A 19,804-nucleotide genomic window follows, 5' to 3' on the forward strand; every position below is an offset into this window, starting at 1 on the left:
CACACACACACACACACACACACACACACACACACACACACACACACCCCTGCTCATTCTACAAGGCTCTTTACAGAGGACCACCAGGGATTTATTCAGGTTCGTGAGCCATTTTATTTACACGCATTACTGACTTTGCTAAGCCCTATGCAGAAAGGACCATCAGTCAGACCAGAAGGTGACTGGTGTGGAGCAGAAGAGGACGAGTCCGGCTGTCCCTGGACAGGCCTTTAGCAGCTGCCTCCTTTTATCTAGATGTCTGTCAGCACAACTGATCTCTCAGTGGTGGAGGTAACAAAGGGCAAGGGATCACTTTTGTAGCAATGAACCTCAAATTAACGCCCCTTTTATTTATTTACTTTAACTGAAATATAGTTGACATGCAGTGTTAGGTTAGTGTCAGGTGTACTCTGTAGTGACTTGGCATTTGCATACATTGTGAAACAATCACCGGGTAAATTTAGTGCCCAGCTGTCCACACACAGTTGTTGTATTATTATCCACTGTCTTCCCCAAGCTGTGCATCGCATTCCCCACCCTAAGGCCCCCTTAATTTTGCAGTTAGTGGAGGGCTGTGACTGGTCCCCTTCCAGGTTGCCCTCTAGACCACTGTCCCAGCTGTGCGGCTCCAGGCAGGTCTTTAGTCCAAGATTGTTTTGATCTGCATCCTTAGTTACCATGGCTACTAATTGCAGAATCCAAGGTGGCCTTCAGTACTTTGCAACACATGAACAAATGTCTTCAGATATTCAAATATCTTTTAAGGAAAGTTTCTGGCTAAAGACGTCACTGACTTAGTTTTTGGCTGGTTATCCCCTCTCCATCAGAAAGAGACGAATGTGTATTTGATGTAGTCTTAAATATGTTGTTTGATGATGTTGGCGTTTTGCAACTTCTCAAGTACAGTAGCCAGTGAACTACTCAGCCCCAGCTGTGACTTAAAAACGCTGGGTTGCCCTGCTTTACTTGTACTCTTTTTCTTTAGTGTGGTGGATTTCAGCTAGCAAGAACTCTTACGTATTTAAGTTCATGGAATGTTTAGCTTTCACAACAGCTTAGTTTATAGAATAAATTATCCTCGAAGACCAGGACAGAGGCATTTAGCTGTTTTGTTTTCTTGGGTTTTACTTACATGTTTCAAGTCTTTCAGAAGAGACAGAAAAACATGAACTCTGTAGTTAAACTTCAATTGTCTGAGTTGTGAAGCTTTGAGCCTTATAAAAATGTTAAGTTAAATTGCTCCTCTGTGACTTGACTACCACTATCTCACACAAAACCCAGGCAGTTTTGTTGGCTCAGTCATGCATAAACTGAGGTGAGATTTAATTTAATCATTATTGCATGTAATATTTATACATAGACAGACTTGCACTATTAAAGTAAGAGCTGATTAAAATCGTGGTAGGAAAGTGGACAGAAGATGTAGTTCTCAACGTGTTAGATTACTGTCCGGTTGCTCCCAATTTTTTTTCTCCCTTGTTTCTTATAGAGTTCAGATGAGAGACTGTATCGTTAATGGATAGCCCTAAAACTGATGGAGGCAGGCATGGTTTTTATGGCATGTATATCTGTATTTCATTGTAGGTGCTGGACTGGATTGAGAACCATGGAGAAGCATTTCTGAGCAAACATACAGGTGTGGGGAAATCTCTGCATCGGGCCAGAGCTTTGCAGAAACGTCATGAAGATTTTGAAGAAGTAGCACAGGTAAAACAATGGCTTTTACTATTTTCTTCCATAAATACCTATGTGGTTGGTTTTGAATTACAGTTTTAACCCCATCTCTGTTGACTTAGCTTTAATGACGTAGGTTTGAAGGTGATTCAGAGATAATGCTCAGATTTCAGATGAAGCTGTCATGGCCTGGCCGAAAGATGATTTAGACTGTTGACCCTTTCATAAATGTGAAGTTCTTGAAACAGAAAAATGTCTTGGATATTTTTGCCATATTTATGGTACAAGTGTCTGTTGACTAGTTTGTAAAATTCCAGTTCATAATCAGGGAATAACAGTCCTTGAATTTCTTTAATGATGGGCCAGCACTTCTTTTCCCTTTTCTATTTCTTTTAAAGTCATGTGCTTCAGAAACAGGAGGCAGGGGTGTGGTGTGTTAAGAGCATGAGATTTGTGGAGTTGGAATGTTGGCTGTAATGCTCACCAGCTGTGTGGCTTTGGAAAAGTCTCTTAACCTTTCTGAGGTTAACTTTTTTACCTGAAAAGTAGGCACAGTGAGGGCTGCTGGAGAGGAAGTAAGGTGTGTGTGATAGTGTCATGTATGGCATCTCGCCCAGGTCTTTCCCACATTGGTAAATGTGCCTTTCATTTAGTTTTGTGTTTTGAAAGAAAGAGGAGTGAAGGAGGGAGAGATTACCATGCCATGATATATATGTGGAAGCTGTAGGAGCTAGGGTAAAAGTTGTTTTAAAAAGAAATTGTAGGATGAATCCAAACTGAGACACATTATGGTAAAACGGAGGAACACCAAAGGCAGAGTATCAACAAGGAGAGAGAAATAACAAAATCACAACCGTGAGAATGACTCTTAGCTGACTTCTCACCGGTAACTGCAGATTCTGGAAGACAGTGGGATGGAGACCTGAGGGAAAGGAACTCTGAACCCGGAATTCCACACCCAGTGGAGCTATCATTCAACAGTGAGAATAAAATATAGACCAAGACCAAGAGAGTTTACCATTCACTTACTTACAGGAGACCTGAAGTGTGTAGTTTAGTCGGAATAATGGAAGCACCCACTGTAATTTAACCTCCACGAGTGCAGGGATTTTGCGTTGTTCACTTCTCTGTCACTAGCGCCTAGAACAAGGCTGGCATGGTGCAGCTAAGCGTCCAGCAGTATTTGTTGAATGAGTTAATTTACTGAATAAAAAGGAAATATGAGAAGAAAGGCTTGAGGTCAATCATGAGCACAGAAATTGGTAAATATGTTTGTAAATCAAAGGACTGACCATTTAGACACAAGACGGTAGAATTGGGTGGTAGTTAAAAACAAGACAGAGCAAAGCCCCGGAGCACTTGAACACAGAAGGTAGAGAGGTGTCCTGACGAGGTTGGCAGGAGGTGTTGCTTATCTTAGGTTTGTAAAGACAGGGGTGCGTGTGAGTGTTTTTGAATGACTACTAAATGCGGGGATAGAAAACACCGCTTCCCATAAGTATAAAAAGAAAAGAAATACAGAAAACCAGATAAGAAAAAACTCAGGAAAATGGGTCTAGTGGAAGCAAAAGAAAGGAGAACAACAAAAATTATGTCGGAAATCACAAAATAAGATGTAGCAATTTGTCCCCAAATAGCAGTGATTACAGTAAATGCAAAATAGATTATACTTGTTAAAAGAAAGATTCTCTGATTGAATAGTTTTTTAAAAAATCATACTGTGTATTGTTTTCAAAGGGCAAACCTAAAACATAAATACCCAGGAATTTTGAAAGTATGTGAAGTGTTAGAAGAAGATCCACCAGGCAAATAGTAAGCAAATGAAAACTGGTATAGGAATATTGGTGTTAAGCAAATAGACTTGAAAGCGTAAAAACGTCATTAGAAATAAAGAGAGCCTTCAGTTATAAAAGGGGCAGTGTCAATATACATCTAACGATTTAGCCCCAAAATCTGTAACGCCAAAATAAGCAGGAGTGGGTGCGTCCATGGGTTTTACATGACAGAGGGTTCGGTTGTACCCTGGGTTTGTCAGGAAACTGATGTGAGATAGAGTCATGAGATAAGAAGGCAAACTGCACTTCAGTCCTGTTCAGGGAAAACGCCTTTAAAAAGTCACCTCCTTTAGGGCTTCCCTGGTGGCGGGCGCAGTGCTTGGGAGTCCGCCTGCCGATGCAGGGGACGCGGGTTCGTGCCCCGGTCCGGGAAGATCCCACGTGCCGTGGAGCGGCTGGGCCCGTGAGCCATGGCCGCTGAGCCTGCGCGTCCGGAGCCTGTGCTCCGCAACGGGAGAGGCCACAACAGTGAGAGGCCCGCGTACCGCAAAAAAAAACCCCAAAAAACAGTTACTTCCTTTACACTGTGAAAGTCTCTGTATGTAAAGTTAAAGTGACACCCAGCCTCGTGCATTCTTGATCTTAGAAGCGGGATGGAAGAGGCTCCGTGTTCAGCGGCCTCGCCGCACCAGAATGGGTCTCTGGATTTCTCTTTTCTGCATTACGTGTGATGTCCCTACTTACGGTTGCTGGAAAATATTTTGCCTTCCTCTCGTAGCAGAAGAAATGTGGAAGATGTGTTCCATCTCCCCTTGGTTTTTCCATAAGATAAGCTACTGCTCTGTAGCCATGTGGTTTGAGGATGGATGTGAGATTTGGATCCTCTGAGCAAAGACTTCAGGCACCAAAGAATCTATAAGAGGTGGGACTGCAAACAACCAAACCCAGAGCAGGCTCCTGCCCCAAGTAGCAAGGTCACCCGTGACCGTGGGCTCGGTTCCAGTGTGAAGGCGCTGGCCTGCTGAGTGTCCTTGTGTGCGTCCAGCACCTGTTGACCCCTCCCTCTAATTCCTGTGGTGCCTTCTGCGACGACCCTCGCCCTATCTTTTCATGGTAATCTTCTTCAGATCTAAGATGACAATCAAAGCCGTCAACACAGGGGCTCAGGGGGCAGCAAGAGGGAGACACTTTCTTTGTAGGGCACGTTTGCGTCTTGAGGTTTCTAGGGCGAGCCCCAGAGTGGAGGGAGGACTGCCTTTACCCCTGGTTCAGAGAAAGGCAGGGGCCTGTCAGCTTCCGCCGCTCCCTGGCCAGGTCTCACTGCTTTCTTATCATCTTTGGCATATTGACCCTGGGACTCTAAGGGGTACCTGACCCTCTTTTCCTTAAATTGAAAGTCCTTAAGCCCAAGTCTGAACTGTGCATGAAAAAACAAATACCTTAAACGTAAACACCTTCTGCTCACTTTGCAAACATCTGCACCCGGTTTCCCTCTCTCTGGTCTTCATATAATCACCAGTCATGTGCCAGGGGTTCATTCTGCCGGGGCCTGGGGAGCCACGCACAGACACCCAGCCTCCCCTCTCTGCGGGCCTCCCTCCTTTGCAAACCCCCCGGGGGGCAGGCTCTGAGCGCTCCGCCCTGGACCTGGCCCTGCGCTCATTTCCACCCCCTGCTGGGACCTGGCCCCTCACTTCTGGCCTCTTGGCCCAGCATCTCCAGCTTCTCCTTCTCTTCGGTCTTTTCCTTCTGGCATGAAATGTTTATAGGCCCTCCCGTCACTTGGAGAATGTCGCTTGATGCTGGTGCATGTTTTAGATACCGTTGGTTCAGAGGGAGTGTTGTGCACTTTACCTCCGCATCGCCCCTGGCACCGGGAGTCCGGTTTCTGCGTCCCTGGCTGATAAAACTGTATCCAGGAGGCACACAGGGACGTGCCGCTGCCCAGAGTGGGCATTCAGCAGTCTGTCGTGGTTGGCTGTGAACGGGGACCAGCCCCTCATGTATGAGAAATCCCCTCCACTTGCCTCAGGGTGAAAGGCTCTGATCCTTTCTGTCCGCAGACACGCGTCCAGCTCAGTGTGTGTCGTGTGACAGGGCCCGAGTGGTCCCTGATGGAGTTCTGGAGCCCGGTGCTCGCCGCCCGTGTACCTGCAGAAACTGCGCATCACGGACCCGCTTCAGGCTGGTTCTGAAAGGAACGTGCCCTGCCTCAGAGGACACCGGGGGGCCACCCTGGACCCCTCTATGATAAGAACAGATTAAACGTAGTAAGCTGGGAGGGGGCTGTAGACCTGAAGAAATAGAGTGGGCTTCTCTCTCTAGCCCCCCCAGCTTGTTTAATAAAGATTCTTTGAGGGGTGTAAGAGGGAGGAGGGTAGCATTTTAAGCCAGGAGAGGTCTGTCCTGTGAAGTGGCTCCACAAGGAGCCGGGCTTTATTAAGACCACGTGCAGCGGACTTGGGCTAGACAGACAGTGGCCTGGGTATCGAGCCAGATTACGCTCTGTGTTTGTAGCTTCATTCATGGAAAGCTGTCTGCCTCTTCCCAGAGAAGACGACATCAGTCTTGCTCTCGTGCAGGGGGCGAGGCCACTGGAGGGAATGCCTTCCCCACCTTTCCTTCTGTACCCTCCTGTCTTCGATTGCTTTCTGTCAAAACAAAGTATAATACAAGTCCTATGGCAGAGGGAGGTCTACAGTCATGCTTTAGATGTATGTATGTTTTGGACAGAATGGCCTGTGGAGGCACCTTAAAAACAGGAACAGAGAGGCATCTTTAGTGCTTAATAAAGAGCCTTTTCTCATTTTCTGAAACATACTCACAAAGGTAAAACACATTTTGGGTTTAGGGAAAAGAAATTTCTTTTTCATAGTTAAGTTTAAGGTGAGTTAGTGTGTGTCTTGGGGTTGTGTCTTGAAGGGTCCTTTGTAAAATGAATTCTAAATTGTCTCTAGACAATCTTTAGTTTCAAGATATTGAATTAGCAGTTTATTTAATGAATTTTTCTTAAAGTCAGCTTCTTCAAAACATGACATGGTAAAGTAACATGACAGAGATTCAGAAACGAAGTGTCAAAAGTCTTACAGTTGAATTCATTTAAAACCTACTAAATACAGATTATTGTGTAGAGCCGTTCTAGCGTTCTGAGAAGGGGGAACCCGAAAAGAGCCTCTGTGTCCTGGTGGCAGCGAGCTGTGCAGCCGGTGTGACTGCTGCAGGCCCTCGACTTCGCTGCGAGGCCCCTGGTCTCAGGCTGTTTCAGACACTGCTAGAGCCACATCAGGAAGCGTTGGACCATTTCTGCACACGGTTCGGCAGACCCGAGAACCTCCTCGCGACTAATCTGAAGATCCATTCCTTCTTTATGTTGTACAGTGATTGTTGAGTAGATAGATCCTATCCAGTGACTCCATGCTGATGAATTTCTAGAGCGCAGCCACGTTGCACGTTCACGCAGGAGCTTTAAAAAAGAAATGAACAGTGCTTTCCACGTGAAGCTTTTTGCAAATGACTGGGAAAGGAAGGTGCTCTTTGACAGTCACCTGCTCTTTTACCTTCTAAATAATTGTCCAAGTTTAACGTCCCTTTTTAGATTTAAAAAGCTATGGGTACAGCAGCCAGGAAAGCTGAGAAAATTCTGGTTCGAGGAAGAAGCTGGTTTTGAGAGCACAGAAGATGTCTCTAATAGGAGTCAGTACATCTCTGGCATAGCATCTTCCCGTAGGTGCCTTCTCTCATGTCTGCTTGTCCCCTGGGATTCAAATCACCTTCCAAAGACGTAAACATCTCAAAGTTGTTCTCCAGGAAGCCATTTCTGTCAGTAACTTTTTTGGTGTGCGATATAATTAATGTGTCTTCCAGGATAAAGAAGTGTGGCATTCGGGAAAGCAGGAGACCTTAACCATTCATTCTGGATTTTCAGAAGCTAATCAGGCCAATTCTCTAACCCCCGGGGTCTCTCCTGAGCTCATTCATCTTTTGCAGGGAGGATGCTCTGAGCACAGCACGTGGGCACTTTCGGCACACCTGAAATTCAGGCGTGACATGCTTGTGTTTTCCTCCTTTCCTAAGATCAAGAAAACCCATCTTTTTTTTTTTTTTTTTAAACCAGTTTCTAAATATAGCCTCTGGCCATCTTGCATAAGACCCAGGCTGTAGCTGCTGTGGATGGTAGGGAGAGAAGGTCTGATCCTCCTTTGAAAGGCTCTTGTGTTTCTTGAGACCTAGGACATTTTGCAATTCTAATTTATTTCTCAAGAACAAAGGAAACTCTTTGGGCGCACCCCGGCCTGGCCCTACAGTATCTCCTTCAGTCCTCGCTGCAGGGATTGGTACCCCACCCCATGGACCAGGAACTGGGCCCCGGGGGAGATGCCCTGGGGACAGGGCCGTGGGTGGAAGAGGGGACTCCAGTCTCTTCAGACCCAAAAACAGCCTCCTTTACTTGACACCTACTCCCTGCTGTAAGTCTAAGATTGAGTGACTCAACCTTCCCTTCTGAGAGGACCGCTGGCCGAGGCCTTTGTTTTGGGGACAGTCCCAGCTCTCCTGACTGCTGGCTGAGTTTTTGCACCTCTTTGTCTCCATGTTCTGGCTCATAAAGTGGAAGTGAAATCGTGTCCTTGTCACAAGGCTGCTTCGGGGCACAGAGCAAGTGCTCCAAAGCTAGTGTTTCTCATCCGTATGTTTATGAACACACGGAGATTCATTTCTTCCATGGCCAAAGGATCCAGGGTAGGTTCTGTGCACAGGGAGGCCTTGGCCTTGGGTTTCAGACAGGCCGCGGGCTAACCCTAGCTCCAGCAGTACCTACTGCTGTGCCGAGGGAGAGCCACGGAGACCTTCCTACTGGCTCAGGGTCTTCAAGCGTAAAATGAGAGGTGAGACGAAATGAGTGCTGTTTCGTGTCCCAGATCATTCAGAAATGCACTTCTTCCTTTGGGACGTCGATTGTTGTAACTGTCTTTACCTGCTGGCCAAGAGGCGGAAAGCCTTCAGAATTGGCATGTGCTGGGAGGCTCTGTCACCTGCAGATCCACTTACTAAACTCGAGAGGGAAGCGGCTTCACGGCTGTAGTGACAATAGATGCGAGAACAGGACTCAGCTCGTAACAGGTGTGTACGTGCAGTGTACAGCGTGCTACGCTGTCTGCTCCGTCCAGCCCCGAGGCCCGGTTGTGCCTCTGCTCAGAGCTGCAGAGCACGGTCCTGGGAGGCCCCGCAGGGAAGCGTGGGTCCCCATAAAGCCACCGTCCCCAGGAATGTCACCTCACTGTGTGGCCTCTGATGAGTGGAGGCCTCTGGGGGCAACGTGTATGCAGAACCTGCCCAGCAGGAACCTTGAGGCTGGTAGCTGCCCATCGTGAGGAGAGCTTTCTCTGTGCCCAGGGGCTGCGCTGAGGGGCCGGAGGCCAGTCTCCCCGGAGGGAAGAACTAGGTCAGGGGTCCGCAAGTGGTACCGGTCTGCGGCCTGTTAGGAACGGGAGGTGAGTGGAGGGCGGGCGAGCGAAGCTTCCTCTGCCGTCCCCATCGCTCGCATGACCGCCTGACCATCCTCCCTCCATCCCCCGGCCCCGTCCGTGGAAAAAGCATCTTCCACGAAACCGGTCCCTGGTGCCACAAAGGTTGGGGACCGCTGGAGTAGGTGACAGAATCTGTGGACAGTGCTCGGGACCTGTTCCCTAGGTGAAGGCTGTTTTTTCAAAATCTGCTCTGTGTGTGTGTGTACATACATACACATCATATCTTTTTAATAAACTTTCTTAGACAACTTTTAGATGTACAGAAAAATGGTGGGGCTTCCCTGGTGGCGCAGTGGTTGAGAGTCCGCCTGCCGATGCAGGGGACACGGGTTCGTGCCCCGGTCCGGGAAGATCCCACATGCCGCGGAGCGGCTGGGCCCGTGAGCCATGGCCGCTGAGCCTGCGCGTCCGGAGCCTGTGCTCCGCAGCAGGAGAGGCCACGATAGTGAGAGGCCCGCGTACCACACACACACACACACACACAAATGGTGAAGATGATACAGAGAATTCTCATACCCTGCACCCAGTTTCCCCTGTTATCAAAACTCACACCGTTCATTAGTGCGGCACATTTGTTATCATTAGTAAGCTAATATTGATCTAATATCATACTAATAATATATATTATACGAATGTAATATTGAACTGCTACTGTTAGGATTAATAACTCATACTGATGAACTGAAGTCCGTACTTCGTTCAGGTTTCCTTCGTTTCCTTCTGTGCGGGGCCCCAGCCCGGATCCACGCTGCATGTGGTTGTGAGGCCCCCTGAGGCTCCTCGTGGCCCCGACATTTTCCGTCGCTTCTTTTTGTGTCGTCGTCGATGGCTTCCTTATCCCTCCCTCATCGTTACCGCATCGCTGTGATTCTCATTCCTAGTTTAACTCCTCCCTCGTCCGTCTGGCCACGAGGAGGGCTGATCCTATCCAGACTGAGGCTGTGGGTCACCACAGCGACACCCAGGTACTGACGTGACAGTCTTTCTGTCCTGTCCTTCGGAATCTCCCAGGTGGTTTGATAATCTGTGTGAAGGGCTTCTTGTCACAAAGTTACCGCTGGCCAGAGTCGTGCAGGACGGAGAGTGGACTTTTCTGAAAAGTGCTTTTGTCGTTCCAGAGCTCTTTGGAAGTGGGCAGGTGCACTGTCTGCTCTGCGCAGGAATTAGGACAGCTTAGCTTCCCAGCGGGTCACGGTGAATATACACAAAACCCTTTAACTGTGCCTTGAAGCTCTGCAGTCAGATCGGGAATGACTGTGCTTTTCAGATGAGGCCACGTAATTGATTTCAAAGACTATGTAAAGTGTGCACATAGACGTTTTCCGAGTCTGGCCATGTCGGTCAGTCTTATGGGGTTCTTTGACGTCTCTCCCATCATTTCTAGGAGTTCTGAAGGATCCTTTGTTAGTAGTGCAGAACATTCTTGTGAGACTTGGATAGTACCAAGAAAGAAAAGTCCCCTGAAGATGGTTTTCCAGAGGGACAGGGAGAAGGGGGTGACTGTCAGCCCTGCAGTGTGTGAAGCAGGGCTGCATGAACCACCATTGGGAGGGGTGAGCTGAACAATACGCTGGGTTGTTGAAAGCCCAGGCCCCTGAGTCAGACCGGGATGCATCCCGCTTCACCACCTGCCGGCTTTGGCCTCTGAGTCTTGAGATTGGCCTCCTGGCCTCAGTCTTCTGACCTGTAAAAGGGGCGATGGTTAGGATCAGACAGCTTAGTGTGGGGGAGGCCCTTAGGCCCGTGCCCAGTAGGTGCTCATGCCAGGGGCACACTTGGAGCAGGGAGCCATCAACCTATGCTGGTGACGAAGAGCAGACCGCCCTCCAGCTGGTCTTTATTGTCACGTTTAAATCACCTGTCGACACTGCACCCCCTCAGAGCCTGCCCAGGATGGACCGCTCCACCCCACCCCACCCTGACGCTTGGGCCTCGCGTGCTCTTTAAGTGTGCGTCAGCATCATTTTTGAGATCACCTCATACTTACCACACTGAATGTTACTCTGTTGTAAAATTTTTTTAAACTTGCAGAAAAGTTGGAAATACAGCACAGAGAACCTACCCCCCACGCTAAACCGTTGACTCGAGTGTGTGTTTCCTACCAACATCCTGCTATACAGCCATAATACCACCATCAAAATCAGGAAATTAACACTGACACATGACTACCTTCTAACCCTCAGACCACGATGTCCTTCATAGCTAAGGGATCCAGTGTAGAACCACCTGTGACATTTAGTCGTCACATCTCTGAGTGTCCTTCAGCCTAGAGTCGCTCCTTGGTCCTTCCTTAACTTCTGTGACATGACATTTTGGAAAATCTGAGGCCCGTTGTTTTGGAGAATGCCCCTCACTTTGGGTTTGTTTGATGCTTCCTCATGCCTGTACTCTGGTTTTACGTCTTTGGCAGGTGTATCCCAGGAGTGCTGCCGTGTCCTCCTAACTCTGTCCCTTCAAGGGTTGCACAGTTTAATCTGTCCTGTTACTTATGGTGTCCACTTTGATCCCGGGGTTAAGGTAGTGTCTGCCAGATGTCTCCGTTGTAAAGTGAGTCGTTCCCCCTTTGTAATTAGCAAGTTCTTTGTGGGGAGGTACTTTGAAATTCTATAACTATGCCGTCCATCCTCCAGTTTTACTTTCTGTGTCAGTCGGGACTCCTGGTTTCCGATTGAGTGTATGGATTATCCTCCATCACTGTCACTGTTCCCTCTGATGCTCAGATTGTCCCTCGTTTGGCCAGCATGCGCCTCCTCAAGCTAGCTTCTCTCTCCTGTCCACATTGTTCTTGGGCTTCTCCTTGCTTTGGGGCACGGTAAGATGTCACAGATTCATCTTGTACTTTGTCTCACCCCAACCCTGGAGTCCGCCATTTCTCCACGGAGCCCTGGTTCCCTCCAGAGCAGAATGGTGCTTACAAGTGGGGATCTGGGTACTACCATGCTTAGTGCTGCTGGGCCATCACTGTTCCCAGGCCCTCTTGGTGGATGGGGGGCGGGGGAGGGACATGAGGGTACGTGCACACTTACACACGTGTCTCTTGAAAACCGTGAACTTACGTGGATCCTCCAGTTCCAGTCCAGTGTTGCAGGGTTGACTCAAGTATTCTCCTTCTCCAAAATGAGGAACCCGCCTCTCATCATCCTGATGCACTGGCTTATTAGTAGGTTAATACCCCTGGAGGTCACCAGTCTCCACCTGGGAGGCTTCCCAGTGCAGGGGCACCCCGTGCCCCATCAGGCTCGGACTTCCCACAGGGGCACCCTCGCACACCTGGGGCCACGCCCCGTCTCATCCATGAGGTGCCGACCCTGCTCGGCTGTGGGGCTGAAATGCTGGGGAAGGAGAAGGACGAAGGGCTCAGCCAGTGTCTCACGGGGAGCCGCATGCCTCTTCTGGGCTTCTCGGGGCCTGAATTCTGTTCTTTCCTGCACTGAGGTCCCCCACCCGGCTGGACTGCTCCCCGTTCCCGTCGGCAGCCCTCTGGCCAGCAGGTCCCTCGAACACTGTCGGGTCTCTAACAAACCTGTTGATTTGAGGAAGCCATTTGCAGCCTCGCTTATCAAGAATTAAAACAGAGTAATTTTCAGAGTATTTTAGACACCCAGTTGATACTCAGCTCTCAGCTCTTTAAAACTCTGGCTACTTTATAGCTATTGTAGTTATTATTTCCTTTTTCTTTAAAAAACGTATCCCCCGAAGTAGAGGAAAGATAAGCACAGAATTACTGATAAGTAGAAACATGTGAAAAGAGGCAGCAGCCTATGTTTGTTTGCAACGTAACTTTTTCACTTGATCTTGGGGAATTATCCTAAAGCGGCATATCATACTGAAAGACACAAAACTGGAACTCTGCACTCTGTCATAAAACCAGGAGAAAAAGTGAGGTAGGCATTTGTGGCTACGCGCTGTCTTCTGGCTGCGTGGCAGCAAAAGGCCCAAAGCCCTTTATGAGTCACGAGATGGCCAGCAGCTGCCTACCAGATACCCCATCACTGCCTCAGACGGAAGGGCTTTGCCGTGAGGTTCAGAGTTTAACAGCCTCAAACGAGAATGGAAAAGGCTGCTCATGGAGATGTTCTGAACTCCTAAAATCATCTCTTCCCCTCCTCTTTTCTCTGTTTGATTTACAGAAAGGAACATCACACACTGACTCTGTTCCAGTGTATTATGGCTCCCAGCCTGGCCAGTTTGTCTTTTATTCACCTTCTGTGTCTCTGAATGTTCTCTTGCACAGAACACATACACCAATGCGGATAAATTACTAGAAGCAGCAGAACAGCTGGCTCAGACTGGGGAATGTGACCCGGAAGAGATCTATCAGGCCGCCCATCAGCTCGAGGACCGGATACAAGATTTTGTTCGGCGAGTTGAGCAGCGGAAGATCCTCCTGGACATGTCGGTGTCCTTTCACACCCACGTGAAAGAGGTGAGGCATCCGGAGGCAGAGACGGAGCCCCATCTGGAAGGGCCTCTGGACTCCGAGGGAGGAATGAGGGTGGGCGTGATGTGAGAAAGTGGACCAGAGGTGGCCGTTTGCGCCAGTGGGGGCAGGGCTGGCCTCCTTGCTGGCCGTCCTCGCCACACGGGCACACGCGTGCCATTGCAGGGGGTGGCATCTGCCGGGAGCAGACCTGTGAGGGAGGGCGTGGCTGGGAGCTGTGGACCAGGAGGGGAGCGGGGAAGACAGGAGCTGAAGGGGGTCCTTGGCGAGAGGCAGGGCACAGCCATTGTAGCAGAAATAGACGACCTGCCTTTTGGGCTCAGAGCTGTGGGACCTCCTTTCTGCCTGTTAGCCTATCATGTGGCTGAAGTCCTGGCTGCCTTCTGATTTTATCAGGCTGTGCGGCTGCTCTCAGATACTCGCAGAAGTGCATTTTACATAATGTTGAATTTAAACGTAGCAAAGCCAGCACGGCCTTAATAATATTCACGTTACTGTCATAGGTATGCTGTTCTGATAAACTTGTCTCAGGATAAGAGGTAATGTGTTATTTGGTAAATGGAAAACACGTTGGTATTAATTATACCTTGCATATATGTTACTCTTGTGAAAATCATAGTCCAATATAAAATAAAAATTAAAGAAAATCATAGAAAGTTACAATTGAAGAAACTATTACGTAGCTTTTGAGATAGAAGGATTTATAATAAAAACTAAAGTTTTCGGTAGGACTACAAATTAAGATGTCGACTTACTACATCTTATTTCTAAGGTGAAAAAAATTCTCCACTTGACAGCTCTTTATAAGTTGGAAATGAGGGGCCCTTTTAGGTAATTTGAGATTGAGTACATGAAGGCGGTAGTAACAGGCTAGGAAGAAGGATCTGGGAGGAGTAAGACTCTGAGAGACACTTGGAAGGGGCCAGGCCTGGCTTGCCTTGTTTAAAGGCATCCAAGATCCGGAACCAATGAAATTGTTTAAAGGAAAAGAACTTCACTACCGGGTCCGGGATCTTGGGCAGTCAGTCCTCCACCAGCCCGTTTGTTTGACTTGAATGTTTGGCTTCAGGACAGCCATCTTCACTTCCAACTCAAACTTCGTGAGCCCAGGAAGACAGTGTAGGGGGCATATTTGGCAAATGGCCGGGACCCTGAGCAGCCCTTTCTGCAAAGGGGCTGGTGCTTTGTGGACCCTGGACAGTTGTCAGAATAGAAAACTGACAGGAGTGGCTTCTTTTCCTGGTTTAATAATGCCACCACTGAAAAAGACTTCACGGTGTTCACAAAGAGACTGTTTTTCCCAAGGAGACACGTTAAGTGGACATCGGTCCATGGCAGTTTCTGATTACGGGTGCATGTGTCACCAGTTCCCCACTCAGCTCGAATCAAGCCGCAACCACTAACTAGTCTCCCTGGCTCTGCAGCCCTGCCACCAAGGCATATGAATTTGATTGCGTCACACCCTTGCTTTTGAACCATCAGAGATTCTGTGTGTATCTGGAGCACCAGCCTGGATCACCTCATCCTCGTGATCTGGTCCCTGCAGTTATGTACTGCTTCCCTTCACTTCCCCAGGCAGATTCAGCTGTTCCCCCTGCACTCTAGAACTTTCTTTACACACACCTGTTACAGCACCTGTTTTGATATAGCTGTGTGTTACCCTGTCTTTCCCATCAGCACTCGTATGCCACCTCCTCTTTCTCTTACGCATTTTTACACCCTAGCCGAGAGGGAGAGAAGATGATGCCTGTGAAAAAGCAGGTTGTGCCTTTGTTCATTAAGCTGTGAGAGACAGAAAGCAGGCGAGGGGCTCTGGGCAGCCCGGACCTTCCCGAGGGAGGCGCGGTGGGTGGGTATGGGGGCTGGCGTTCCTTATTCGGGCCGCAGGGAGCGCCGCGGGCCTGGAGGGGCCCAAGAGGAAGGACAGGCCGCCGGGCAGCGTTCACAGACTGAGCAGAGGGGAAGGGCAGCAGTGGCGGTAGGCCTGGAGTCTGGAGATCGAGAGCCAGTGCTTGTATCCTGATGTTTGTCTGTGTCACAGGCCTTAGGAATATTCTTTAGCAGCATTCATGAAGATTTAACTTGCAGTTAGGACAAAGAGAGGCTCTTTCCATGAAGCATTATTTATGACTTTTCAACTTTGTTATGCTTCTCCAAAAGCAGGCGTTAAAGGAAACTCGAAGGAAAGCCGTTTATGAAAGCTGCTCTCCGGAGGCTATGTTTGGGCTCACTGGTTTTTGTAACAGCAGCAGCATTTCTAAGGAAAAATCTTAACAGTAGAAGCATTCCAGTTAGTAAACTATGGAGTCTGTTTTGTCACTAGGCTTGGAAATTTATGGAAAAGTGAAAATACATTTTGTTTTCTCGACTTACGCTGTAGGAACTTCTAGTATATGTGAAGTTTGTAGACTGAGGAGAGCTTAAAGCTGCTTTGAAGGTTAAGTGGTTCACCTTCACAACTGGAGAATTGTCAGTCCATCATTCTTTCCTTTTTATATGAAAGACCAGCACAGTAGCAGAGAAACTGGTATTTTACTGTGATTTGGTTCCTCTTAATCTCATGTGACCCCGAAGTGACCCGGGTCAGGGAAGGATTCGGTGACAGTTGGAGGCGGGGTACCAACATGCCCAGGTGACTGGGAGGGCAGGACTTGAGGGGAGCTGGCCACACACAGGCGTGGAATGTTTTCTGATTCTTCCCCTCATGTGCTTGGACTCCATTTTTAGCCTCAGCCATTTTCTCGGTAGATTTTTTTTTTCCTGACCAGCCCCAGAATCTTCCTCGCTCTCCTTTCTCTGGGCTGCACAAATGCCCTCAGACCCACCAGGATACTTGGTAGGTTTAATGCAGGAAGGGACGGCTTCTTCAGTTGCTGTGTTTTGAAACTTGTTATTGAAAGAAAACTTCATTTAGAACAAATTTCATTATGTGTTTTGAAACCAAATTAACTCCTTTTTTTAAAAAAGTATTTTATTATTATTATTTCTTTATTTTTTTGGCTGGACTGTGCAGGCTGCGGGATCTTCGTTCCCCAGCCAGGGATCGAACCCAAGCCCCTTGGAGTGGAAGTGCGGAGTCCTAACCACTGGACCACCAAGGGAGTTCCTAAACAAAATTAAATGTGAGAGAAGGGCCAAGAGGAGGAAATCATGCTAATTAAATGTGTGTTTGCATCAAGTCACTAAGTATTTTAGCATATCAGATGAATGAAGAAGTGCTAGAAGATTTAAGTTAGCAGAATTAATTTTCTCAAGCAGATCATACAATTTCAAATTACTTGGAGGGAGATAGAAAAAGCAAGTGGCCTTTTTCATTCAGGCAAATACGTGAAGCTTTTTAGAAGTTAACTGTCAAAGGCTCTGCTGACGCGGAGGTTAACCTTCCTCGCTCCCAGATGTTCGGCAGTGGTTTTAAGACTCACTTTTTCCGGAGAGTAGCCCTCTAGCCCTCTCTTTTTTGCAGTAAATTTCTGGCTCTCTGAGGAGCAAGTAATACAAAGGTGATCTCATTAACAACCAACTTTGAAAAGGTGCCAGGTCAAGGTGATATCTGCTCAGTGTTGACTCAGAAATTGTTTTTAAGAGTCACACCTGGGAGAAGGTTGGTGGTTTTAAGTCTCGTGGCAGACCAAGCACTGAGGTTCAGCATGGAGACCTTGGGCTCTACTCTCTTACCCCGGAGGGCAGATGCTTGTTCCCGGGAAGAGAGGACAGAGGAACCCCCAGCTGACTCTTGAACAACATGGGTTTGAACTGCACATGTCCACATACACGTGGACGGTTTTCAGTAGTAAACTCTGCAGCGCTACACGATCTGCGGGTATAGAATCGCAGGTGTGGAGGAACCTCGCACGCGGAGGGCTGACTGTAAATCCTACGTGGATTTTTGAATGTGCGGAGGGTCGGCGCCCCTAACCCCCGCTTTGTTCAAGGGTCATTTGAATTTTCACGTGGGTGGCAAATATTTTATACCTTGAGGTTGAATACAGAAGGTGGTTGGTAGAGGTGTCAGCCCAATTTCACCCTTAAACCCAGATTTGGAAGCATCCTGGGACCCTTTCCTCTTTTTTCTTTTTCTCCAAAAGAATCCGTGAGATGTTTAATCTCCTCTCAGAAGACCCGAAGACTGATAATCTGTCCTTTTTTTTTTTTTTTTAATGTCTTTGAAGTAGTACTGTAGTATTTAGAAGGAACGTTGACTTTATTTTAGGAGAGTTTTCGTCCTCCTGTATTTTGTCCTCCTGTATCCCTCTCTTCCCTTCAGTGTTTCTAGCATTTCATTCACCTCCATTCTGATTATAATTCTCCCATTATTAGGCCTTTGTTACCTGTCCTCCTTTCCTTTTGAATGCTCTTTGCACTGTTTGTTAATTCGTTCATTTACTCTTTCACTTACTCCTTTCAGAGTGTCTCCCAAAGCCACCTGTAACATACGGGGAGGGGGTATAAAAATGAATGACCACTGGAAGAACATACTTCTGCTTCTGTGCATCACGTATTTTAGACATCTCTTGGTTTCTCTTGATAGAGGTTAAGCTACTTGAAGTCTGGAACCCTGTCTCCCTTGTCTTTGTAGCCTGCCTCCCAGACTTAGCAAATACTCAGTCAGCTTGTGGAACAAATGATGTCTATTTCTAGCCCATCATTCTGAGACTTAATGACAGAGGGACATAGTTCCATTTTCAAGTATAGCAAAGGCATAATTATTTTCATCCATTCGTTCTCTTCAACTTCATTCTCAAAATTAGGTCCCGAGTTAATTGACAATTACCTTTGAAATGTGTGGGTTATTTGAGGCAACCAGGTGGTGACATTGAGTTCTCAGCCAGAGTTTATTTCTGGAATCGATTCAGTGGCCTTGAGCTGGTTTTTCTTCACTTGATTCCCAGAAACCATGGTTTCCCAGGAAAGATCATTCCCATTTGAATGAGGCTGTGATTCTTGCTGGGTTAAGTAAAGAAGCCTTTTGGTTCTGCTTCTGCAAACTTACACACTGAACTGGGACACATTTTTGTTTGGGGTAATGCCTGGGAAAAGAGGAACCTTTCATTTTATTCAGAAGTCAAAAATAAAGGCATCCCAACCACCTGGGGATTTTTTGGTCACAGCATACCAGCCTGGCTTCATTTTTTTTTTTACATCTTTATTGGAGTATAATTGCTTTACAATGGTGTGTTAGTTTCTGCTTTATAACAAAGTGAATCAGTTATACACATACATATGTTCCCATATCTCTTCCCTCTTGCATCTCCCTCCCTCCCACCCTCCCTATCCCACCCCTCTAGGTGGTCACAAAGCACTGAGCTGATCTCCCTGTGCTATGTGGCTGCTTCCTACTAGCTATCTATTTTACATTTGGTAGTGTATATATGTCCATGCCACTCTCTCGCTTTGTCACAGCTTACTCTCCACCCCGCCCCCCCCCGTGTCCTCAAGTCCATTCTCTAGTAGGTCTGCGTCTTTATTCCTGTCTTACCCCTAGGTTCTTCATGACATTTTTTTTTTCTTAAATTCCATATATATGTGTTAGCACACGGTATTTGTCTTTCTCTTTCTGACTTACTTCACTCTGTATGACAGACTCTAGGTCCATCCACCTCATTACAAATAGCTCAAGGCAGGCAGACCTCTCTCTTTACACTCGGCCAGCGCCCAGCTCTCCCCAGGGAGCAGGGAGAGCGCCATCCGGATCTTGCCCTGTAGTGGGTGCAGGGTTACAAGGAAGCGGGCTCACCGCTCCTCTCCTCCAGGTGCGGAGCTCCCCAGCTGCGTCTCCTGCCATCCTCACTGAGTTTGAAAACATACCCAGTGCCTTTTCAACCAGCCACCACTCAAAGGGCCCGGATTCCTTTTCTCTTCTTCCCCTGTGGAGCCGGAGAACCAACCAGTCAGGCATCTGCCTGGTGAACTAATTCAGGAAACTTGACTACAGGTAGCTGATGCTGCCCGTGTAGACCAGCTGCCCTCTGATGGATCTCGTGGTCATTGGCAGTCGTGATGCAGCCCCGTTCAGGACACCTAGCTTTCCAGAGAAGCCCTGTTTCTGTTCAGCACGACTCTCGGAAGGGGAGGGGTCACAGTCCTCCTCGGGGTGATCTCAGCTTCTCGGCATCGGATTCTTCCAGATCCCTTCTGTCTCCTGTGCAAAGATCTCTAAAACTTGGTTTGCAACTTTCAAGCCTTTTATTTTGATCTTCTCAGCTGGATTTTACTGATGACTCATCTTTCTCTATTCTCTAAAATGATTTGGTTTTTTCTGCATTCCTATGTATGGGTGATACCTTTAAACATATTTCCCAGCTTTTTTAAAAAATACTTTTTATTTTGAAATATTTATAATCCCTGAAAGTTGGGAGAAAAAGAAACAGATAAGGAGGTCCCTGCACCCT

The 19,804-nt window shown here is 47.7% G+C and overlaps 1 protein-coding gene across 6 annotated transcripts in view; it reads left to right on the forward strand.

The window, feature by feature from the left end:
• The window catches only part of TRIO (trio Rho guanine nucleotide exchange factor), a 374,102-nt gene that overhangs the window by 202,956 nt on the left and 151,342 nt on the right, over window positions 1-19,804 (forward strand). For all 6 annotated transcript variants that reach the window (XM_029218706.1, XM_029218711.1, XM_029218708.1 and 3 more), the window contains 2 exons: window positions 1,585-1,707; window positions 13,209-13,400. In XM_029218706.1, the coding sequence (XP_029074539.1) occupies window positions 1,585-1,707; window positions 13,209-13,400 (315 nt within the window). The remainder of the gene's footprint in view (window positions 1-1,584; window positions 1,708-13,208; window positions 13,401-19,804) is intronic.

The sequence above is a fragment of the Monodon monoceros genome, unplaced genomic scaffold, assembly GCF_005190385.1.
Source record: "Monodon monoceros isolate NGI ecotype Baffin Bay Population unplaced genomic scaffold, NGI_Narwhal_1 Super_Scaffold_12, whole genome shotgun sequence".
In the NCBI taxonomy this organism is placed as follows: domain Eukaryota; kingdom Metazoa; phylum Chordata; class Mammalia; order Artiodactyla; family Monodontidae; genus Monodon; species Monodon monoceros.